Source organism: Cordyceps militaris (assembly GCF_000225605.1).
Source record: "Cordyceps militaris CM01 unplaced genomic scaffold CCM_S00002, whole genome shotgun sequence".
NCBI classification, from domain to species: Eukaryota; Fungi; Ascomycota; class Sordariomycetes; order Hypocreales; family Cordycipitaceae; genus Cordyceps; species Cordyceps militaris.
Window position 1 is genome coordinate 1,989,756 of NW_006271970.1, and position 23,557 is coordinate 2,013,312.

The window sequence follows — 23,557 nt, forward strand, 5'->3', positions numbered from 1 at the left end:
CCTGTCAGTTTATACTATATGTATTATATGTATTATCGATACTGTCTATACATTATCAACTACATTTTTTACTTCTGTACACCTGCTATTTGATCCCTTGCTTATGTCCTTTACGTTGACCAGTTGCGCACGGCAAGTCAGGAACAAAATCAAAACACAAGACGTATTCAGATCAGAAATCATTCTGCCAATTTTCTACATAGCTTTATTAAATGTGGACCTTAGCCAAATGTGATCGCTTCTTCATCCCCCTTCATCGCGATGAGGCAGGCTGCTGCCTAATAACTAGCATATCTGCTGACCCACCACAACACTTCTGCCTTGAGCAACGTCGCGCGGTCAACGACCATTATTTAAGGCTGCGCTGATCCTAGCAACGCAGCATCAATCTGTCATGTCAACTGATGGATCTCATCCTGAAAATTGACGAACGGCAGCCATGAGCGAAGCGGAAGCCAGAGCGATCGATGATGATGCCGAGCATGAGGAGCAGATCCAGTACGGCTCTGAGGAAGCCCGAAAGGAGCTTGACGAAAAGTACGCGCACCAGCCGACGCCTTCACCTCTCGTGCTGACTCTGCGTTAGATATCCCAACAGGCCGCATAACTTTGCCAAAACACTGCTCTTTTCAGACTTGTACCGGAACCTCTTTAACCCGCTCAATGAGAACAAGCGGCAGCCCACTGGCGGCGTCGCGCGCAAAAAGGGCCCCCGCGGGCAGACGCAGCTCTCGCCGCAGGAGCAGCGCCGCCACATCATCGACCGCTTCATCACGCGCTGGCGCAAGGAGGTCGGCCCAGACTTTTACCCTGCGCTGCGCCTTATCCTGCCCGACAAGGACCGCGACCGGGGCGTCTACGGCTTGAAGGAGAATGCCATAGGAAAGCTTCTCGTCAAGCTGATGAAGATTGACAAAAACTCCGAGGACGGCTACAACCTGCTGCACTGGAAGCTGCCGGGCCAGACCACGGCGGCGCGGCTCGCGGGCGACTTTGCCGGGCGCTGCTACGAGGCCATCTCGAAGCGCCCGATGCGCACCGAGCCCGGCACCATGACCATTGCCGAGGTGAATGAGCAGCTGGACAAGCTGGCCGCGTCGGCCGGCGAGAGCGAGAATGTGCGCGTCTTTGAAACGTTTTACAACCGCATGAATGCAGAGGAGTTGCTGTGGCTTATCCGCATCGTCCTGCGACAGATGAAGGTCGGCGCGACGGAAAAGACGCTGCTGTACCTGTGGCACCCTGACGGGGAGTCACTGTTTAGCGTGTCGTCGAGCCTGCGCCGCGTGTGCTGGGAGCTATACGACCCGGCGGTGCGGCTCGAGTCGGAGGGCGCGAGCCTCACGCTGATGCAGTGCTTCCAGCCGCAGCTGGCGCAGTTTCAGACGCCAGCGTCGTTCAAGAAGATGACTGAGCTGCTGCGGCCGACCCCTGACGACCCTGAGTTCTGGATCGAGGAGAAACTCGACGGCGAGCGCATGCAGATGCACATGATGGAGGACCCCAGTACCCCAGGCGGCAAGCGATTCTGCTTCTGGTCACGCAAGGCCAAGGAGTACACCTACCTCTATGGTCACGGCTTCCACGACAGCAATTCCAGCCTGACGCGCCACCTCCAGAGCGCCTTTGCATCAGGCGTGCGCAACCTCATCCTTGACGGCGAAATGATTACATGGGACATGAGCGTTGACAAGATGGTCCCGTTTGGCACGCTCAAGACGGCCGCGCTGGCTGAGCAGCAGAACCGCTCAGGCTCCGACGCCTCGGGCCACCGCCCGCTGTTCCGTGTCTTTGATATCCTGTACCTCAACGACAAGCAGCTGACGCAGTATACGCTGCGCGACCGCCACCACGCGCTAGAAAAGGCCGTCCAGCCCGTGCACCGCCGACTGGAGATTCACAGCTACACGAGCGCCACATCACCCGACGCCATCGAGCCGCTGCTGCGCGACGTCGTGGCCAGCGCCTCCGAGGGCCTGGTGCTCAAGAATCCGCGGTCCATGTACCGCCTCAACAGCCGCAACGACGACTGGCTCAAGGTCAAGCCCGAATACATGTCCGAGTTTGGCGAGTCGCTCGACTGCCTCGTCATTGGCGGCTACTACGGCTCCGGCAAGCGCGGTGGCACGCTGTCCAGCTACCTCTGCGGTCTGCGCGCCTCGCCCAACCAGGTTCAGGCTGGTGCCGACCCAGAAAAGTGCTTCAGCTTCTTCAAGGTCGGTGGCGGCTTCCGCGCTGAAGACTACGCCGAGATTCGGCACCGCACCGAGGGCAAGTGGATCGACTGGGACGCGCGCCACCCGCCCTCTCAGTTCATTGAGCTCGGCGGCGGCGAGGCCAAGCAGCTGGAGCGGCCCGACGTGTGGATCCGCCCCAAGGACTCCATCGTCGTGTCGGTCAAGGCGGCGAGCGTTGGGCCTTCGGACTCGTTTGCGCGCGGCTACACGCTGCGTTTTCCGCGCTTCCGACGGCTGCGGCTGGATCGCGCGTGGGATAGCGCCCTCTCCGTGGACGAGTTTCAGAGCTTAAAGCAGCACGCCGATGAAGAGTCCAAAGACAAGGCCATGACGATGGAGGACAAGAAGCGCGGGCGCAACCCGAAGCGTGTGAAGCGCGAGCTCGTCATCGTCGGCGGCGAGAGCACCAAGGGCCCGCTGCCGCTGCAGACAACCCGGACAACGGGGCTGTTTGACGGCATCGAGTTTTGTGTCCTATCCGAGTCGCTCAAGCCGTTTAAGCGCACCAAGGCGGAGCTGGAAGTCATCATCAAGGAGAACGGCGGCACCGTCTCGCAGCGCGCGGCACCGGCGACGGCCATGGTCCTCATCGCGGACAAGAAGGTCGTCAAGGTCGCGAGCCTGATGAAGCAGGGCGCCGTGGACATAATCCGGCCCCGGTGGATCCAGGATTGCTTGACGCAGCTGCAGGCCGACACGGAGGCGGGTGCGGGCCTCTTCTTGCTGCCGTACGAGGAGGTGCACCTGTTCCACGCGACGGACGCGCTCAAGCACGTGGCGGCGCAAAACACAGACCAGTACGGCGACAGCTACGCGCGGGACCTGCCTCTCGAGGAGCTGCGGGCGCTGATGCGCGACATGCCCAAGATTGAGAGCGGGGAGGGGCCGTTCGACAAGCGCGGGTTTCTGGACGAGCTGGCGGACAGAGGGCGAGATCTGTCGGCGCAGCTGCGGAGCATGATGTTTCAACGGTGCGTGGTGCATGTTCATCGTGCTTCGGCTGGTGATGCGGGTGAGGAGGCGGAAGCGGAGAGGTTGGCGCGCTATGTACGCTATGGAGGCGGTGTCTGTGTGGATGGCCTGGAAAGTGAGGGCCTCACGCATGTGGTGCTTGCTCGAGATAGTCAGGATACTGCAGAGGAGCTGCGTCGGGAGCTGAGCACGAGGCCAAAGCTGCCCCGTCTGGTACGTGGCAGCTGGATCGAGACTTGCTGGAAGGAGAGGTCGCTCGTCGATGAAGAACAGTACAGTGTATGAGCACGTTATAGTCGAGAATTTTGTATATATTGATGCTACAGTTTTAAAGCACACCGTCTTCATTTCCCAATCGTCAAAAATAGCCTGTCACCCACATCGCCCAGACCGGGCTTGACCATGCCCTCTTTGGTGAGGTCGGCGTCGACGGCGGCGACCCAGAGCTCAGTGCCCTCGGGCCACTCCCGCGCAGCCTGGCGGACACCTTCGTCGGCACCAATGACGCTGAGGACGAGCACGCGGCGGGCGCCCCATTCGCGGAGCGTCTGGATGGCGGCGGCGCAGGTGCCGCCAGTGGCGATGATGGGGTCGACGAGGATGGCGAGCGAGGAGGCGCTGCCGCCGTCGGCGTCCGCGGGGATGTGGTGCGGCAAGTTGTTGTAGTACTCGACGGGGTCGAGCGTCGAGGGCTCGCGGTACATGCCGAGGTGGTGCACGGGGACGGGTCGTGGGAGCATGGTCTGGACGGCTGCGTGAAGGGTTAGGGTTGAGATGGCTGGGAGCCGGGGCGGGGGGGGGGGGGGGACGAACCGTTCGACCATGGCGAGGCCGGAGCGCAGAATGGGGACGATGCACATGGTGTTGGGAGAGACTTCTGTGGTTTCGTACTCGGCGCCAATAGGGCTTTTGTCCTGCTGGGCTGTCAGTAGGAGCTCCGAATCGGAGGAGGGGGGGGGCAGCGCACCTTGGGTCCGGCAACGGTGGTCAGCGACTGGGACAGGGCCTCGCAGGCGACAATGAGGGCGATTTCATGGACGAGGGCGTTTGTCTCGCGCGAGCTGGTGGATTCGGATCGGAGCTGGCTTATCTTGGCCTGCAGGCTGGGATGCTGCGAGACGTGGACGTTGGGCGGGAGATTCGAAGCCATGGCTTGCTGCTGCGTTGCTGCTAGGGTGCGTGCTTGTTTCTATTCACTTGCTGAGTTTCTACTGTGAAATATGTCTATGATGAGGAAAACTGGTAGCGCTTTCACAACTGAGGGGATAGAAGGCAAAGAGAAAAAAAAAAAGGAGGAGGGTGAGGCGGGAAGAAGTTGACGATGCAAAGAAGAAGAGGGGAAGAGATAAGAGGTCCCTGACCGTTGGGGTAAAATTGTACACGGGAAGCTTGTCACCTGTTGTACCTGAAGGTGGGGTTGATTTTCGCTTTGGGCCAGATGCGGAGGCGGGGAGGAGGGGGGGGGGGGTGGGTGGAGGGGCCGCTTTGGGGCGGCTGAACGGGGCGAAAGCGGCCGATCAAATCGGGCTCGGCGGATGATGCCGAAGTGTCAACAGATGTGAATAGATGCGAAGCGATGTTTTGAAGTAGCAGGACGATGAGCTGGTGTTGTACATTTTGGGGGTTGTACTGAGATTGCCCCTGTTGTGCGACTGAGATGGGAGGTTGTCAAGTGAGGAATCTGGAACGGGAGACAAGGAATAAAAGGACGGAGAAGTGTGAAGAGGCAGAAAGGAACATTTTAAATTGTCACCAGAAGGAAGCAAATAATTTGTAGACGAATGGTCTTTTCGATGGGTGGCAGGCTAGCACAACCCAAACCTGCATCACTAGCGCTTTGTCACGCCCTCAGAATGCAGGAGAATAGAAAGAGAGCCGACGCATGATGACTGTAAATCAAACAAAATAATAAGAGAATAAGTGATATTCCAAAGCCCTTGAAACATGGTTTATACGACAAAATAATTCATAAAATGATGACTAGCGCTTCTTCACTTTCAGGTAGCAAAAAGTCACTTTCGCGTAGCAAGAAGCATATACACCGGCCACTCTGCCGTCACTTGGCCGCCAAACTCGTCATTAATCACCCTTTCCAGCTCAGTCCACGTCGGCAGAGCCCAAATGTCATCCCCCAGGGGCAGCGTCGTCGTGCGCAAGAAGCCACGCAGCCAGTCGGCATCCACCTGCCGCCGCCAGCCCGGGTCGTGCACCACCTCCTCCGTCTCGCCGTCCCTAACCCGGCGCGGATTCTCCTCAAACTCGCCCACCTTGGTAAACCGGTACGGCGTAGCATCTCCAACGCGCACATTTACATGCCAGCGGCGCACATTCTCAAAATACTCCTCGGGCACGTCGACGCCTTCGTACCCGGCGTAGCTGTTGCGAATGCCGGCGCGGATGGCGTCGCTCAGCGCGCCCTCCCTGTGCAGCTTGCTCATGACCGTCTCCGTCACGTCCAGCCACAGCGCGTCCAGCCTGTGGCTCTGCGGAAAGTAGACGCGAAAGGCCTGCATGCAGCACGCAAAGCTGCCGCCAGGCCGGAGAGTCGCGGCCAGGTTGGCCATGACAACAGGCGCGTCGGTCCAGTGCAGCACGTTGCAGAGGACGGCCATGTCGACGGTAGCCGGTCCGGGCCACTGCACCTCGGCGGGCACCTGGCGGAACGTGAATCCGGAGGCGGGCTGTAGTCGCGTGCGCGCAATGGCAATGTTGGCCGCGCCGGGATCGGACACGTACGTGTGGGCAAAGACTTGGGATAGAAAGGCGGCGCCGGTGCCGGAGCCTGGACAAGCGGTCAGCGTTGTGGTGGGTTTTTTTTTCGGTGAGCTAAGAGGCTGTTGGGTTGGGAAAGATCATACCGGCGCCAATGTCATGAGCGACGTCGGGCTTGCCGCCATGCGATTCGTGATACTTCATCCACGCCGCAAACATGGACGGCGGCAGCGTTGGCCGGTAGTTGTGGTAGTCGTCCCACGACGAGATTGTAAAGGGGTACTTGCGATCTTCGGCCTCAAAGCCGGCGCCGTCGAGGGGCTGTTCCGAACGGGATGGGTCCTTCAAGTCATTGGTGAGGCTCATCTTGGGCGACTGGTGTTTTTGGTCCGGTTTTTTATTGTAGGAGTGAAGTGAAGCACCCCTTGTCAGAAAGACGGTACAAATGAAAATCAAGTCGGATGAAGACTTTATAGAATTTACCTTTTCCCCAAACCCAACTACAAGTCAGAGTAGCACAGGGCGACAGCCACATGCAGCCCAGAGGCTGAGTGTCAGCAGACGCAACGGGCGCTGATCAATGAGCGTAGCAAATAGTGACGAGCGGGATTCGTGGCAGACTTGTGAGACGCCTTGTTGTCTCTGCCGTTATGCGACAAGGAAATCCTACCGTCTAATGGCGTATTCGCTTACCTCGGGGTCTGGAACGTTCTTGCGGCCTGGCGTAATTGTGTGGTGCTGGCCACGAGACGGCCAATGGAGGGATCCCTATCATCACGTGGCTGACGAGGCGCAGATCTCGAGCACTATGAGTCTAGGATTATGAGCTGCTTTCCATGTTCGTCCGTTCTCGTCGTAATAAGCGAGTTGCGCTAATTTAATTTGGTGTAAGAGCGGTTGCGCTTGGTGCGTCCCGGAGCTCAATGTGCGGAGTAGTTGCACTGCTGGACGAGCGGGAAGCTGCCGGGCATGTACATGATACAAGACGACTTGGCAAGATAAACAGTACAAAATTTGGTGGAGAAAGTACAATAGAGGAGATTCGCAGTTTTACCGATGCAAGTCGAGATGTGCTCATTACCAGATCGGCCAATCGGCAGCCCTCTAGTGCTATGATCTAGGGCAAAATACTCCGAGGAGCGCCACGCACTGCTGTGGGTGCCCACCACTTTTTGCTGGCACATTCCTTTTGTGTGATTGGTCCTTCCAGAGCACCTTCTCCACCCGGAATGCCAAGAAAATATTCCCGCCATCTCCGTCCAACGCTGATCCCAACCTTCATGTGCTCATATCATCAACAACCACGCCCCCCCATCTCATGGCTTCTGTTGCCACGGCCGGCTCTGGCGGCCACCACACCATGGCCAAGACCAACGGCGACGATGACGACGACGACGACGCCGCGCCCTACGACGTCCCCGACCAGTACGAGAACCTCGACGAGGTGACGGCAGCGACGGGCGACACGCTCGACGACATTCGGCGCGGCGAATCCCAGTCCACATCCCATGCTGACATGGCCGCCCAGGCGACAAGGCAGACTTCCCGCCTCGCCACCCAGCTCTACACGCTCTCGTACCTCGTCCTGTTCGCGCTGCTCGGCACGCTCGCCCGCGTCGGCCTCGCCCACCTGACGACGTACCCTGGCGCGCCCGTCCTCTTCCCCACGCTCTGGGCCAACGTTGGCGGCAGCCTCGTCATGGGCTTCCTAGTCGAGGACCGGAAGCTGTTCCGCTACGAGTGGGGAACGACACCGCCCGCGAGCGATGCCGCCGTCGACCTGGCCGCGGCCAAGAGGGCCCATCTGGCCGCGAAAAAGACCATCCCGCTCTACATTGGCCTCGCCACCGGCTTCTGTGGCAGCTTCACCAGCTTCTCCACCTTTATCCGCGACGTCTTTCTTGCGCTCGCCAACGACATGCCCGGTCCCCCTCCGGCCCATCGCAGCGGCGGCTACTCCGTCATGGCCCTGCTCGCCGTCCTCATCGAGACCATCGGCCTCTCGCTCGCCGCCTACCGCGCTGGCATGCACCTCGGCGCCGCTCTGGAGCCGTACACACCGTCGATCCCTGTGCGCCGCGCCCGCAGCGTGCTCGACGGGCTCGCCGTGCTGCTCGGCTGGGGCGGCTGGCTCGGCGCCGTGCTGCTGGCCGTATTCCCGCCGCACGACCGCTGGCGCGGCACGGTCGTGTTTGCGATTGTGTTTGCGCCGCTCGGGTGCCTGGCGCGGTTCTACCTGGCCCTCTTTCTCAACGGTCGGCGCCCGTCGTTTCCGCTCGGCACGTTTGCGGCGAACGTGCTGGGGACCGTCATCCTCGGCATGGCGTGGGACCTTGCCCACTCGGTCAGCGGTGGCGGCGGCGTTCTGGGGTGCCAGCTGCTGCAGGGCGTCGAGGACGGCTTCTGCGGCTGCCTGACGACCGTCTCCACGTGGGTCGCGGAGCTGAGCAGCCTGCGCAGGAAGAGCGCGTACATTTACGGCTCGGTCAGCGTCGTCGTATCCGTCGCGCTGATGGTTGTTATCATGGGCAGTTTGCGGTGGACGCAGGGCTTTGCGCCGCTGCAGTGTCATCCTTGAGCGAAGCGTTATTTGCATTACGATACCCAGCGGGAGCCATGCTCTCCCATGACTGTATTTTAGACGAAAAAATGTCTTCATTTGAACTTGTATATCTATCGGCATGTAAAACTATCCGCCAAACCCAGAACCCGGTGTTCGTCTGATTCGCCCCCGAACCGCTGCTTTTATCCGCACACTCTGTTGGTGCCGCAGGAAAGCCCGCTGCAGCACGGCACGCCATTGCTGCAGATTTGGCCTCGCCCGTTGCACCCCGAGCAGACCTGTTGGTGCCGCAGTAGAGCCCGCTGCAGCACGGCACGCCGTTATTGCAGATCTGGCCTTGCCCGTTGCACCCCGTGCACACCGCGTTGGTGCCGCAGTAGAGCCCACTGCAGCACGGCACGCCGTTGTTGCAGATCTGACCTTGCGAGTTGCACGCGGAGCAGACCCTGTTGGTGCCACAGTAGAGCCCGCTGCAGCACGGCACGCCATTGTTGCAAATTTGGCCGTGGGCGTTGCATGCCGCGCACACCGTGTTACTGCCGCAGTAGAGGTTGGCGCAGCAGGGGATGCCGTTGTTGCAGAACTGGTTCTGTCCGTTGCATCGCTTGTCCAGTCCGGCGGGCGCAAGCTCGCCGGCGGGGGTGGTGATGGCGGCGCCGACAAGGGCCGAGATGAGGAGCATGTACTTGAACATTGGGATTTCAGGTGAATTTTCTTGTACCCCACACGATGAATAAGAGCGACGGAGCGAGAGACTTTAAAGTAAAGCGGCCGGGCGGATTTGTTCTGGCCGCCACTTATAGACAATGCCCAGCTCGGCACACCGGCACGGGATAGCAGGCGTATACATTTCCCCCGCAGAGTCCAGACCCTTCGATGGTGCCGCGCCTCATCTGCGGCCCGACGCTTGGCCAGTTGAAGCCATGACATTCGTGTGGCACGTTGCCCTGGACCGCCATCACGGCAAGCCGGCCGTGTTGTAAGCCACCTGGGGCTGAAGGGGAGTGCCGATTGCGGAATGGATTGGGTGGTTTTGCGACGGCCCGTCGAGCGAGAATCCGGGCACCACGATCCGTGAAGCAGGCTGAGTGATGCTATCAAATGAACGTGAACTACTGAGCAGGTTTTTGTTTTCTCCTTCTCGGAAGAGATGGAAATGACGTTGGTAGAACAATGTGGGTGTGAGAGGGACAAATATTTTGAAACGGGCTCCTTCGGCGTGTTGGTATTTAAAGAGCAACCGCATTTACTGGCAGAGATATCGGGCCTCCAAGCTCATTCTCAATATGCCCGGGAAAGTTACTATTCTATTCATACGTTAACAGTGAGGCTGCGTATGCCGCGAGTTGTGCACCTAGTTTAGTGCGGCTGAGTTTCCGTAGACTACCTACGCTCATCATACCTTGATGCCGCATGGACGTCTGTGGGTAAGAATACTCTCACAATTGGGGGGAACGTATGTATGCTATGACGTACTATGTAGCGAGGATCGGAACTGACACGTCAGGTATCGTTGGCAACGGGCGGTGGGCAGCTGTAAGAGGGAGGCACATGGCTGGACTGAGCCGAAGAGTGAGTCTTGACTCAATATAGATTAGCATTGACAAAGATGTCCGTTCGGCACAAGAATACATCGCAGGAACTTCATGGACGAGGCGAGACAACTCTTCATGGAGTTTCTCGTGTAAAGGGTATTTCGCCAAGTGCGCTACGTTGTGCCTTTTGTGAGCGAGGCCGACCACTGATCGTGGCTTTTCTCGGTATAGATCACTTCATCGCTGTCACACGAGCCATTAAAAATCCCTTGTCCAATCCTGAGCCAGTCTGATTGCCAGTTCGCTGACGAGGTTGTAGCAAATTAGCTTTAACACACGTATGGCTATCAACTATCCAACACATGTGTGCAGAGACAAGCCAGACTATCGGCAACTCAAATCACTACTTCATGGGTAGGTGGTCTTTTGCAACCCACGGGGAAATAGGAGTTTCGTCCTCAAGTTTTACGTTTGCTTTAAAGTCACTTCGTGGAGTACAGGTGATTGAATGGATGCAGGCGATTGACTCTCCCGGGTAGGGTCGCCTGCGTGGCTTATTAAGTCGACAACAAGCGCCCCATCAATTGCACTCCCATCAACTAGTTACACCGCGCGATCCCTGCTCCATCTAGTTAATTATTAGAAGAAAAACAATTGAGGCCTCTATCGCCAATCTCTTTGAGGCGCCTAAAATCCCCAACAGGCACGTCTTTTGACCTGTGGCACAATCGTTTGGGCCAGGATATGATCAAGTCCAGCGAGAGCAGGCGGTCTGACCTGGGCAGTGGTATGGCGCCCAAAATTGAGTTACATCTTTCGCGCGGCGCTTACAGGTGCTCGGCTGGCTACGGGACGGAGATCAAATGCCTAGACGCGGAAGACAGCCGAAACGTGATAGACCACAACAGGTGTGGTGTTGTTCGTACACTGAGAGCTTCGAGGGCAAGAGTAGTAGTCAATGACGCTGGTTCTACAGAAAGCGCAAGTTGAGAAAGAAAAAGGCCATGGCTGGCGCGTGTCAAATAGGCGGTGGCCGAGGCCCAAGGGTCGCGGGGTGAAATAATGCGCATCGCTGTTGATGACGTCAAGTCAGCGTCGTATGGGCGTGTATATATGTTGGGGGTGCTATGAAGCTACTGAGCTGCAAGTTGCCCAGTTGTCAGACAAGGCCTGCAGGTACACATCGGCATCGCTGGCGGTGTTGATGTTTAGTTTCAATATTTGGCTGGCCAAGTTCGCCAAAAGTTGGGAAATAATCTGATGTAGCTTATTACTCAGCACGTACGGGGGCCACGTTGGCAAACTTAGACGGCAGCGATTGGGGCTTGTTCGGAGACTTGTTGATGTTGTTCCGTGACACCGTTGTTCGCCACCTCGTGCCAATGGAACGAGCTGGATTTGAGCAGCCCGTGTGGAGAAGACTGGAATGGAGCATTGGCAAATGATGGTTGGATGATGGCTGGAGGTGAAGACAGGGTGAAGCCGGAAGACGAGGGCGTCTCGCACAGATCATGGCAAGGCCCCTGATTGGCCAGGGGCTGCTGCCTATGCTGGGTGCTGGGCACGGTAAGAGAAATTGTTGGGGAACCCATCCAAACGCGTTGGGTTCCGCTATCCCGTGGTGGAGCCAGGTACAAGTGTTGTGCATGCATTTAGTATGCGACCTCAAAGTACCGATTCTCCCCTGCAGAATTCTTTTTTTTCCACGCTAGTGCCAAGTTTGGCAATGCCAAAAAAGCACCTCGGCTCGCTCAGATCTTGATGGTCTCCGCTCAGCAAGGAACGCCGTCGTCGACGGCTATGTACACACAGTGTGCTGTCCTGATTGTCCAATCTTTGCATGCCACTCATGGATGGCTCGTCATAAGTAGTCCAGTCTCATGATTTCTGGCTCGGCACATGTGATGCTGCGCATGCTGGGGAAGTTGGCCCTCTTTATAGCTGCACCTCTAGATTGATACCTCCCACTTTGTTGGTGCTGGCTTGCAAACGGCCTGATACGTACATACCTGGGCACATGTATCTTGTACCCTGACTTACACGCGCCTCAACAAGTTGCCAGCTGCCAGTATAAAAACATGCCAGCTGCCAGAGTCACAACACGGTAGAAATGAATCATCTCTTCCATTAGCTTCACCGCCTCGTATTCTCTTGCCCTGCATCCGTTGTCAACATTGATACCACGAAAATTCCAAGAGAGAGCCGGTACATGCGCTCAAACAAGCCCCGTCGAGATACTTGCTGGATCCGCCACACCCCAACAAGCAGTGTCAAGCACACCACCACGTACCACCTAAACGTGCAACACCCCCTGGCACAGGCACACAGCCGGCCCCGCCGCCCAGCAAAAAGCTCCTTGCCTCTCGGCACAAGCAATCTGTGGCAGTTTGACGCGCAAGGACCAGAGTTCCGAGTTCAACCACAAAACATCTCTCCATTCTTATTATTAGCTCCGCCTTGCCCTTCTTTTATCTCTTGACCTCCCCTTCACTTCTTTCCACACTTTTGCTTCCTTCTTCCTATAACCTTCTCCCATCGTCCCTGTTCATTGGTTGTTGACAAGACTGCCTTGGACACCGTCACACATACGACTGGACTTCATCATGTCGTCCTCTGCTGCTGCAGAAGCAAAGGCCCAGGCCGCCGCCATTCCTGATGGCACCACCGACTACAAGCCTCTACGCGCCGGCACTGGCTATGACCCCAACAAGGTGCACATTGCCGATACGCCCATGACCTGGTCCAACTGGCACAAGCACGTCAACTGGCTCAACACCACCCTCATCATCATCATTCCCTTGATTGGCTTCATCTCCGCCTACTGGGTGCCCCTCAAGCTCTATACCGCCATTTTCGCCTTTGTCTACTACTTCAACACTGGTCTAGGCATCACTGCTGGTAAGTCAACAATGCGTGGCAAAGGGACAGCAATGAAAGAAAGGGCGGAACAGGATACTAACCGACGTCAGGTTACCATCGTCTCTGGGCTCACTCCTCGTACAAGGCCTCCACCCCCCTCAAAATCTATCTCGCCTTTGTCGGTGCCGGTGCCGTCGAGGGTTCTATCCGCTGGTGGTCCCGCGACCACCGCGCTCACCACCGTTACACCGATACCGAGAAGGATCCCTACTCTGTCCGCAAGGGTCTCCTCTACTCCCACCTCGGCTGGATGGTCTTCAAGCAGAACCCCAAGCGCACTGGCCGTACCGATATTACTGACTTGAACGAGGACCCCGTCGTCGTCTGGCAGCACAAGAACTACCTCAAGTCTGTCATCTTCACTGCCCTCATCTTCCCCACCGTCTTCTGTGGGCTGCTCTGGAATGACTGGCTTGGTGGCTTCGTCTACGGCGGTATTCTCCGTATCTGGTTCGTTCAGCAGGCCACCTTCTGCGTCAACTCGCTCGCCCACTGGCTCGGCGACCAGCCTTTTGACGACCGCAACTCCCCTCGCGACCACGTCGTCACCGCCCTCATCACTCTCGGCGAGGGCTACCACAACTTCCACCACGAGTTCCCCTCCGACTACCGCAACGCCATTGAGTGGTGGCAGTATGACCCTACCAAGTGGGCCATCTGCATGTGGAAGTTCCTCGGCCTCGCCACCGACCTCAAGCAGTTCCGCTCCAACGAAATTGAAAAGGGCCGTGTCCAGCAGCTCCAGAAAAAACTCGACCAAAAGCGCGCCGTCCTCGACTGGGGCACGCCCCTTGAGCAGCTCCCCGTCATCTCCTGGGACGACTTCGTCGCCAAATCAAAGAACGGCAAGGCTCTCGTCGCCGTCGCTGGTGTCATCCACGATGTCACCGACTTCATCAAGGAGCATCCCGGCGGCAAGGCTCTCATCAGCTCTGCCATTGGCAAGGACGCCACGGCGATCTTCAACGGTGGCGTCTACCTCCACTCCAACGCCGCCCACAACCTTCTCTCTACCATGCGTGTCGGTGTTCTCCGTGGCGGCTGTGAAGTTGAGATCTGGAAGCGCGCTCAATTCGAGAACAAGGACGTCTCCTATGTCAACGACTCCACCGGTCAGCGCATCATCCGCGCCGGTAACCAGGTCACCAAGGTCGTCCCGCCCGTTGCCAGCGCTGATGCCGCGTAAGCGACATTTCCGCGTGCCGTGTCCGTTGTGTACAAATTTGCTCCGCCTTGCGAGCTGATAGAAGAGAAGAGTGCTGCACAGAGCACAGTGCGGAGCGGTCAAGTGTATGTGCCCGCTTTGCGTACGTCACCTGCCCACATGCCGCCACACTGGTGCGATTCAGCCACTGTTATTGTTTTGCGCATTGGGAAAGGATATCAAATTGTCCAAGAATCATCATGAATATGGCGTTATTAGGGCTTGGAGTTTTACATAATTTGTTTCGTTTGTTTTTTATCAACTTCTATTCCTCCTTGCGGATAGACGAGGTTGAGATTATGACTGGGGAGCGTTGACAGATAATGATTGTCCTGAGGTAGCGTAGCTGCCACGAATAAACTATCCCAACCAAATTAACTTGCCCAAGTTCTTTTCTTGTGATGTGACGTATTTCTTCTTATTACCTCAACTGCTTCATGCAGCTGCACAAGGTAATACTTACCTCTAGCAGGAAGCAGAACGCGAAATAACATGAACATAAAAAAATAGAAATAAAATGCCCCTACTCCATACATTCGCCCAATACGCCGGTATTAAGTACTATACACAACACCACACCACCCATCATTATGCTCCCGCGCCGTCCTCACGCGGCACCTCATGGCGCCGCCATCCGCGTCTTCATCATGACCATTTCCGAGCTCCTGGCCCAGGCCCCGTCAGGCGTCTGCCTATAGCACAGCAGCTTGCCGTCGTCGCCCGTGGTGCCGAGGATCTGGCCGTCGTCGTCGAATCCCACGCGCCACACGGGCGTGCGGTGGTTATCGAGCCGCGAGATTTCGCGCGCCGTGTGCGCCACCGTCCCTGGCTGGCCGGGCTGGCCCGTCCTGAGCCGCGGGTCCGCAGCACCGCTACTTGTGCTCCCCGCGGCGGCCTTGCTCGCTAGACTCGCACTGAGCGTGGAGGGGTGGTGGTTGTGGCTGTGCGGCGGCGGCAGCGGCGGCGGCGTCTGCGTGCCGTCCGAGTCCTTGCTGGGCGAGGACGTTCCGAGGGAGGCGGCGGCGGCTGCCTTGGCAGCGGCGCGCTGCTGCTGCAGGGACCTTTCCGGGGTGATGAGCGCGCTCATGGCCCACGACTGGCGATCCGGGCTGTCGACGGGGGTGTCGATGCGAAACACGCGTGCGTAGCCGTCCTGGCACGCCGTGGCAATCATGTCGTAGCCACGGATATTGCCTGGCGCCCAGGCAATGTCCCTCACGAGGCCGCGGTGGCCGCTGACCTCGACGGCGAGGTAAAACTCCTTCTTGGCCGTGTCCATGCCGTAGCTGGCGGCGACGGTATCCCGCGAGCGGTACACCCTGACGACGTCCATGGCGGCGACGGCGAGCCCGAGCGCGTCGGTGGGCACGCCGGCGCGCAGCGCGGCGTAGCAGGGCTCCGGGTTGGGGTCGAAGACGCAGGTAAAGGCCGTCTCCTCGCCGCGCGGCGGCCGCTGCGGCAGCACGAGGAACTCGTCGAGGCTGGTGTACTCGTGCAGCGCCTCGGGCTGCTCCGTCTCCCACACGGCGAGGCGGCCCTCGGTCGTGAGCAGCGCGAGGTACGTGTGCTTGGTCTCGTCGTTGTGCGACATGCTGAAGGAGCGGTAGGCGCTGCCGCTGCGCGAGGAGCGCGTGTCGAAGATGGGCCGCCCGGACGAGGTGCGCCCGGCGCAGAACCGACGACCAGGCGCTGCGGACGGATCCTCGGCCCACAGACGGAACCACCCTTCGAGGCCGAGCGATGCGAGCACGTTGGGATATACGGTGGATGGAAGCCATTGGAGCTGGGGGGGAAAATGCGTTAGAAACGAGGTTAGGGGGAGGCGGGAAGGGGGGGGGGATTGTAGTACCTCGAGGACCTCGGCGCCATGTGCTGTCCAGGTGTCGCAGATGCGCCACGTGCCGTCCTTGTGCCTGTTGAAGACGCGAATCTTGCCGTCGACGGAGCCGGTGGCGCAGCGGTCGCCGTATGTGTTGAAGGCAATGGCCTGCACCAGGTCCTTGTGGCCATGCTGCAGGTTCAGCTCAAACGGCTGTTGCTGTTGCTGCGGCGCCGACGGCCACGATTCGCCGACGGGTGGCGGCGGCGGCTGCGTCGTCGTCATCGAGGCAGCCATTGTGCAAGAGGGGTGGTTGAGTGCAAACGGTCGCCCGGTGCAAGAGGTGTTGGCGGGCTTCAATGCGACGGTCAATGGGTCGGAATCGTGGGGGAGGGGGATTGCGACCGGATGGTGGCGGTAATGAGAGGTGCAAGTTGGACGTGAGACTGTGGGGAGCTTGAAGAGCTGGCATCAAGCGGGGGATGGTTCAACCAGCAACGGTAAGCATACTAATACTAATAACAATAGCAAATGATGTCTATGATGAAATTGGACGTAGGAGCATATAAAAATAGAAGTATTCGTAATTTACGAGCACGTCAATCACTGGCCCGAGGACCAGAGATGTGGACAAGGGGAGATTGCTTGGCTTGGTAAGGCAGTGGAGAAGTCCATTCTCCTGCTTGCACTTGCAGCAAATCCAGCCTGCCTGCAAACATGCAACGCCACGGCACTGCTCATTGTCAGGCTGGTAGGACCAGACCGTGCGGATTTTCTCGGTGCTGGGATAGCATCGCAAATAGGAAGCCCATTGAACAGCGACGGGACATTTCCTGGGGTTGCTAGGGAGCTTCTTCACTAGGCCGGTTGTGGCCACAAAGCTTGATATATTGTTCAGTGCGGCAAATGCAGTTCATTTTGGGGGTTTATCGGTATTGTTTGATTGATCCGTCCTTCTCTTTATTTTTTGTCTTGGCTCGGTCATAGATGCGCGGCATGCACGAGACTTCGAGAGAGCTTTGGTACCGAGTAAATTTGAACTTTGCTTCGTAGTACGGACCTTGAATACACAACAGCAAGAATTGGGGGCTACATTGCAAGGGCAACGTAGGTATTTAATGGTGTGGTACAATATTAGGCAACTTACAATGCAACCACAATATTAGGCAACTACAATAATACGCAACTTGCATCAAGAGACCAGTTGAGTGCTACTACGTACGTTCACTCAGTGGGTTCGGTACCAAGGATGAGAACCTCTCGAAACCTCAAGGACGTTGATACTACATGACATGTGTATTGAGGTGACAAAAATACGCAGCCCATGAAATTAGCCCCACGCCGATACATTTCCTTCCATCGCGCCTCGTCCTGTCCTGCGTGAAACCAAGCCTGTGGTACAAGCGGTCGAAAACGACCCGTGAAAACGAAGTCAAGAAACACGAAGAGCCAGTCATTTCTTTCCAGCCTGCAGGTCAGTCACTTCGCTCAGCAAAATCTTGCATGTCGGACAGGGCACATGAAAGCATCGCGTGCAGTGCGGCGTGTCGTGTCGCAGAGCGAGGGCGTGGCACTCGCAGCATGTCCAGACCCGATTGCGATGAGCTCGATTTCTGCACTTCTGACTGTCTTTGCATATACTGAATAGGACCCTGTCCCGAACCACCAGCGGGTCGTATTTGCATCGCTGGATCAGCGTGCCGGCTCGCGCCGCGCGAAGGACCGCCGTAGGACAATCGCGCACGCTGGGAGGGAAAAGCGTGGGAGCCTGGGCGAGGCAGCCGCAAGCACCGAAAAGCCGTTGGTAGCCACACATCGTTGATCTATACAGTTAAGGAGCGAGAAAAACTTCGTGCGGCAGAAACGTGCCCTTTTTGTATACTGGCGACAACGGGCTCGCGACTATCTGCTGGCGACAGTTTGTGTGTCCATGTCCTTGATTTTCCGCCAATTACTACGCCATATTGACAGTTAAGAAATTAACTACTCTGATTCACTCGACCGTCTACTCTGACTCACTACCTATTCTTCCTCTCCGGCTTTCCCGATTCAGGCCCCCGTGGTTGCAGGTCTAGATATGCCAGGCTGCAGCGATTGCATCACCTCAGACGTAGTGAAAAAAATGCACGCGCAATGGCGACACAAATGAACAAACAGGTCTTTATACATATTGAAGAACATTGGCGAGCCTTTTGGCGGTATTTCGCTTGTCGACTTTGGTGAATTGGGAGAAAATTTGGCTGGCGCTACCGTAGCTCCCTTATTAAGATAAAATAACGCGCTGCTTGCCAACAACGAGCGGCCATAGATTAGCTGGGAGATCGTCAGACTGAAGTCCAACTTCATTCCTACGGAATTAGATACCTATCTGAAGGTCGTGTGTTCGAGTCACACTGGCCGCAAGTTTACTTTTTTGTCTTTGCATTTTTGCCTTTTCTATCTATATTTCCGCATTGTTTTGACAGTCTTGCTATAAGTACTTTTTATTTTTTTATCTTCTTTTTGTCCGTATCCGTACATTTCAGTATCTTGTTCTGGCATTCCCACTCCTGCCGCTCTCTTAGGTTCCTTTTGACTTCCTTTCGACTTGGAATTGCTGAGAGTACGCATATTTCTCGCTATGAATTAAGTGCTGTCATCGTTTTCGTGGACGTATTTTTTCAAGGTTGCATTGCATCTGAGACAAACAGAAAGCTCTTCCTCCAGCTCTCGGGTTTCCCAAAAGTCGCCAGCCCCACTGTAGCTTTTTGCGATGGCATCAACACCTTGACCCTGCCGAGAGCCCGGGCGCGCCCATCTTCGATCATTGACTAGCCCATCGAGGAGGCCAGTAAGACTTGAAAATCCGTTTTGCTCGGTCGTGCGTCCCGGGAATGGCACTTTTGACGAATCCGCTCGCGACTGCGGAACAGCTCTATCGACGCTCTACCTTTTCACCCGTGCCGCAGGATCTCCAAGAAGCCGTCTTCTTCGCGACGCAATGCCTCACGCAAGCAGCTGGCCTGCTGCTGGAGCTTCCACAGTCTGTGACCGCACAGGCGAATGTCATCCTGGCGCGCTTCTGGCTTGTCGAGTCGCCAATGGCACACGAGTTCAGCGTGAGTGGTTCGCGGAACAGGCGTTTTGCGGCGCACTGGCGATTGAGTATGCTAACGTGGAATAGGATGTCTCGGCCGCCTCGTTGTACCTCGTCGCAAAGATGGGGTCGTTCCCTCGCTCGCCCCGTGACGTATCGACCGTGTACGCATACCTTTTATCGCCAAATTCGGCCTTTCTCAACACGTCCACCCCTGCAACAGCCGCAAACGACCCTGCCGCGTACTACCAGACTGAGGACCAATACCACAAATTCCAGCGGAGGATGCTCGCATTGGAGGCTCGAATTCTATACTCTATATCGTTCAATGTACACGTCGCGCTGCCCCATGGCCTCACAGTGACATACCTCCAGACTCTCGACTTCCTCTCGCATTCACGACACGAGATCTCGCTCCGAGCATCGCAATACCTCAACACGGCCTTGCTGAGCCCCCAACTATTATATCTGACACATCAACCGCATGCCCTTGCCACGGCGGCGATATACAACGCGGCGCGCGATCTCGGCGCCTCGATGCCCGAGTGCGCTTGGTGGGAGGTTTTTGACGTGGACCGCGAGGAGCTGGGTTTTCTTGTGGTGGGCATGCGCAGTCTGGACGGCTGGATGAAGACTCGGAAAGAGGAGCTCCCGTCAATACTGGGACATGGCATGCCTCGCAAGAAAGACGTCGAGGCCGAGATGGCGCGCAGAAGTGGCGACGGGGGCGACGCAGAAGACGAAGTCATGAGAATAATGGACGACAAGGAAGGAGAATAGGAACAAAGGAACAAACTCGTCGGTTGGTTTTGAAAAGGCCAAAAAATAGCCGGTGGCTGCAAATTCTTTGGCAAAACCGCCACCAGATCTGTCCCGCATGCATTCGAGATGTACGAGCAATTCAATCGGCTGGTTTGATTGTTCTCTTGAGACTCGCGAAACCACGTCTGCTAACCAGCGAATTCGAACTATCAAGTATAGCTGTTTTAGCCTTCTCCGATGCCAACATGACCAGTCACAAGAATGGATGCAATAATAAAACATGTCGCTATTGGCAACGATTCCATGTCAGTTATTTATTCTCCCTCTGACCTGTCTTACTGCCACCACATGCCTTCAAATCCACTCCTTGCTTCACGATACATTGTGCAAGTGGCCCGCTACCGGCCACTCGGCCCACCACCAAGGAACGTCGTTCCTTCCTAGAGAACGTATAGCTCCCTTTTAACTTAATGGACTTTGTTACGCCCTCCTGGCCTCAAAAGAAGTCTTTGTTGGTATGATCAAGAACCCGACTTCCGATATCAACATGCAGCTATGTGACACAGAATATAAACGAGCTCATCATCCTATAAGGTATCCTGGAGCTACTGGTAGGATATTATGACGGCATTGTGGAGGCGTTTGACCTAGCCAGGCATTAGCGATCCACAGACTTTGCTTGACGCAAGATGTGATGGCGGCGGCTGCTACAAATGGCCGGGAGGATGGCTTCGGCCGGTGGCTCGAGTTGACGACCTGCCGGACGTGCGGGGGTCATCAGTGCGCGGCGCGAATCACATCGCGCGCAGTATAAATGGCCAAAACAGCGCTGCGTGAGGCGGCCTCGCCGGCCACACCGACATTCGTTCAGCTCTTGGCCAGCAGGCCACGGGAGAAGGCCGCTGCACGACGGCAAGGAAGTTGCGGAGTGGGAAGATGGACTGCATGCTCTCGTGTGAAGCGAAGCGGGCGCCGACCCAAAACGCGACCGACGGAAAAGATCACCGCCCTTAACTATATGCGGCTATTAAGAACGATGTCTATGATTCGCGGCAGGGATACGCTGCGCGTGCTCTCGGATAAGTTGATGGAGCTGCGAGCGTGCACCGGGATTGAAGGCTGCTGAGATGTCGTATACGACTCCTCTCTTTCTGTCTGATACATACTTCTAGTCGTCTGCGACAAAAATCCAGCTCCAGCGGCGTGGTGGTGGCTAGAATCTGTTTGGCTATTGGTACGGGCACGGAGTCACTAGCGATGATCTGCACAACAACGGTTGAGACAACTTGCAGTCGGAGTTGCCGATCCATCATTGGACAGCCAATCAACTATCCATACGGCGCGGGAATCTAAAGTTGCATCTGGTGAAGGAGACGGCCGAAGCTCCGTGTCTCGGCCCAGGCGAAAACAAGCACCAGGACAAAATAAATCACTGGTCTGTAATACTATCATCTTCTTTATATGGTTAGTTTCATTTATCCTTGCTGTATTTCTACTTTTGGTCCTGTTCCCTCGCTTCTATTCAATATCGTCTAATCTGGTGGCTAGACTGCGTATCTGTGCTACCAGACCTTTTGTTGCGCGCATGCCACCCCGTACCTGCCACTGTCTGAGACAACCTTTTGATGGCTGGCTGAATATTCGACTGCTGCGCGGCAGAGACTAACGATTACGGTCTTGGCTGCGTCGGATGTAGTTCGGCCACAAATTGACGAAACCTGGGGGCAGAGCGAGCCGAGACAGTGTAGTCGGAGAAGGGGTCGAGGCATTTTGCTATAGCATGAATGAGACATTTTGGAAAACACGGATGGGACAAAATGGACTGGGAAAGGACTATAAATGTGCCTTCTCGTCGCCTCGGTAGGCATCCTGTTTGGCCAAAGGACAACTCTCCCATCTCTCGATCAGTATGCAGCTTCTCAACTTGCTCGTTTTGGCCCTGGCATCGTCGGTCTCTGCCACTGATGATGCTCAAGACGCGGCCGTCAATACTGGCGTAAGCATCATACCACCTTCACCACCAGGGGCCTTTTGGCTCTCCCTCGCACCCTGATTACTGACGGCGCGAGCACAGGTTTTCGTCTACGAGCACATCCAATTCCGCGGCATCGAGTACCAAATCCCTGCTTTGGGACGCTGCGTGCCACTTCCACCAAACCTGTAAGCATCATGGTCACCTGCCAGGGCCTACTCAAAATCAGTAATGCTAAGTGCAACCACAAAGCGGCCACGAGGCATCTTCCATCCGATTCAGAACGTCGAGCGTTAGTTGTGCGCTATTCGAGTAAGCTACAATCAAGTGCGACATGAAGAAAGCAGCGTTGCTGACGACTATATGCATAGCAACTCCATCTGCATGATCCCAGCACTCATTACTGGCCTGCGACAGTCCGTTCCCAATCTCCACGATCTCAGACTTGGTGATCGAGTGGCAGCCATGCGCTGCCTTACCATTCCCAACACCGATTTGTAGGCCTGCTGCTGTTTGACATGAAGGAGTGACTATGCCTCGTGTATAGGTTTTTCGCCTACAAGCTAGGTTTTCCCTATACCACCAAGCGAATGCAGAGGTGTAGTGCTTTAAAAGTGTATCCTAGTATACTGTATGGATAGAATTTATCTGTCAATTTATCTAGCGAATTATACGAGTTCCAACTATCTTGTATAAGTCGCGCTTTCTAAAGCACAATGGGGGCGCCGATGTCGGTGTCTAAGCCACACCTAGCCACAAATTATCACAACGTTTCAAAAAGCGTTTACCTAGCCAAATTGCAAAGGTTATTCTGCTGCGGCTAGCAAGGCGTTTTGTCGGGCCCTCGGCACCCACTCAGAATAGTGGCACTGGTTGATGAGTTGTCGTGCCGGCAAAGTCACGGCCCTGCTTGGCGAGATGGTAGCCTAAATAATTCACAGGGGAGAGTATGGGGCTCAAGGCAGCAACGCATTCACTACAAACTAATTTGTACAAATTATACTGACTGATATGTACAGATTCTTACAACGTTACTGCTATGTACTTTCTCAATCAGTGCGAGAATGGATATATTGACTGTGCCGTGCCCACTGCCAACTATGGGTCTTTGCAAGGTAATATATTAACAGCTGTCCAATGCTGCCCCCAAATCGCCAGCCTGAAAAAACAAATATGCTCAGCAAACCTGTCCTTTACGTCTGCCTGAGCGCAACACTCTCGCTTTGTGTCCAGACCAATCTTGCACCCGGTCGATCCGACGGCTTCAGCTACATGGCCGACCCCTACCCCTACCAGGAGCCAGGCCATCAATCATGTGCCTGTTGCGGCGTGAACGAGGGAGCCCAACGGGACATGGAAGCAGCCATGTCCCTCCCGCAAGCAGCCATGTACGGGGATGACAGCCAGGTGAGGGACCTTGTCCGCCGCGGCGCCGATCCGTGCGCGGCCGATGTCGCCCGGGACTATCTAACGCCCATCCACTACGCCGTCGAGTCGGGTAGCGCGGCGACGGTGCAGGCCCTCATCGAGGCCGGCGCCAACGTCTCGGCCCAGACGCGGTACGGCGTGGCACCGCTCCACACGGCCACGTCCAACGGCCAGCTGGCCATTGTCGAGCTGCTCCTCGCCGCCGGCGCCTACCCGAGCATCGCCAACCAGGACGGCGCGACGCCGCTGCACGCCGCCGCCGCCAACTGGCAGCCCGCCATTGCCACGCGGCTCCTCGCCGCCGGCGCCGACGTGCACGCCCGCGACGCCCGCGGCCGCACGCCGCTGCACGAGGCCG

General features: G+C 56.6%; 8 protein-coding genes across 8 annotated transcripts; 5 read left to right on the forward strand and 3 right to left on the reverse strand.

The window, feature by feature from the left end:
* Positions 1-439: 439 nt before the first annotated feature.
* Positions 440-3,494, forward strand: CCM_02533 (DNA ligase, putative; the record flags this gene model as incomplete). The annotated part of the gene is made up of 2 exons (XM_006667685.1): positions 440-537; positions 587-3,494. The coding sequence occupies 2 exons, from the start codon at positions 440-442 to the stop codon at positions 3,492-3,494; spliced, it is 3,006 nt and encodes a 1,001-aa protein (XP_006667748.1).
* Positions 3,495-3,553: 59 nt separating this feature from the next.
* On the reverse strand, positions 3,554-4,359 carry CCM_02534 (uracil phosphoribosyltransferase; the record flags this gene model as incomplete). Its single annotated transcript, XM_006667686.1, has 3 exons — positions 3,554-3,952; positions 4,031-4,123; positions 4,177-4,359. The coding sequence occupies 3 exons, from the start codon at positions 4,357-4,359 to the stop codon at positions 3,554-3,556; spliced, it is 675 nt and encodes a 224-aa protein (XP_006667749.1).
* An 862-nt stretch (positions 4,360-5,221) lies between these two features.
* On the reverse strand, positions 5,222-6,287 carry CCM_02535 (Methyltransferase type 11; the record flags this gene model as incomplete). The annotated part of the gene is made up of 2 exons (XM_006667687.1): positions 5,222-5,991; positions 6,068-6,287. 2 exons carry the CDS (start codon positions 6,285-6,287, stop codon positions 5,222-5,224), a joined length of 990 nt encoding a protein of 329 aa, XP_006667750.1.
* Positions 6,288-7,239: 952 nt separating this feature from the next.
* CCM_02536 (CrcB-like protein) lies at positions 7,240-8,499 on the forward strand (the record flags this gene model as incomplete). The annotated part of the gene is made up of 1 exon (XM_006667688.1): positions 7,240-8,499. One exon carries the CDS (start codon positions 7,240-7,242, stop codon positions 8,497-8,499), a length of 1,260 nt encoding a protein of 419 aa, XP_006667751.1.
* A 4,123-nt stretch (positions 8,500-12,622) lies between these two features.
* Positions 12,623-14,124, forward strand: CCM_02537 (acyl-CoA desaturase; the record flags this gene model as incomplete). The annotated part of the gene is made up of 2 exons (XM_006667689.1): positions 12,623-12,917; positions 12,989-14,124. The coding sequence occupies 2 exons, from the start codon at positions 12,623-12,625 to the stop codon at positions 14,122-14,124; spliced, it is 1,431 nt and encodes a 476-aa protein (XP_006667752.1).
* A 637-nt stretch (positions 14,125-14,761) lies between these two features.
* On the reverse strand, positions 14,762-16,258 carry CCM_02538 (nucleoporin seh1; the record flags this gene model as incomplete). The annotated part of the gene is made up of 2 exons (XM_006667690.1): positions 14,762-15,925; positions 15,992-16,258. The coding sequence occupies 2 exons, from the start codon at positions 16,256-16,258 to the stop codon at positions 14,762-14,764; spliced, it is 1,431 nt and encodes a 476-aa protein (XP_006667753.1).
* A 2,576-nt stretch (positions 16,259-18,834) lies between these two features.
* Positions 18,835-19,817, forward strand: CCM_02539 (cyclin-L2; the record flags this gene model as incomplete). The annotated part of the gene is made up of 2 exons (XM_006667691.1): positions 18,835-19,059; positions 19,125-19,817. 2 exons carry the CDS (start codon positions 18,835-18,837, stop codon positions 19,815-19,817), a joined length of 918 nt encoding a protein of 305 aa, XP_006667754.1.
* A 1,891-nt stretch (positions 19,818-21,708) lies between these two features.
* Positions 21,709-22,272, forward strand: CCM_02540 (uncharacterized protein; the record flags this gene model as incomplete). Its single annotated transcript, XM_006667692.1, has 4 exons — positions 21,709-21,795; positions 21,874-21,959; positions 22,011-22,063; positions 22,112-22,272. 4 exons carry the CDS (start codon positions 21,709-21,711, stop codon positions 22,270-22,272), a joined length of 387 nt encoding a protein of 128 aa, XP_006667755.1.
* Between the last annotated feature and the right edge of the window lie 1,285 nt (positions 22,273-23,557).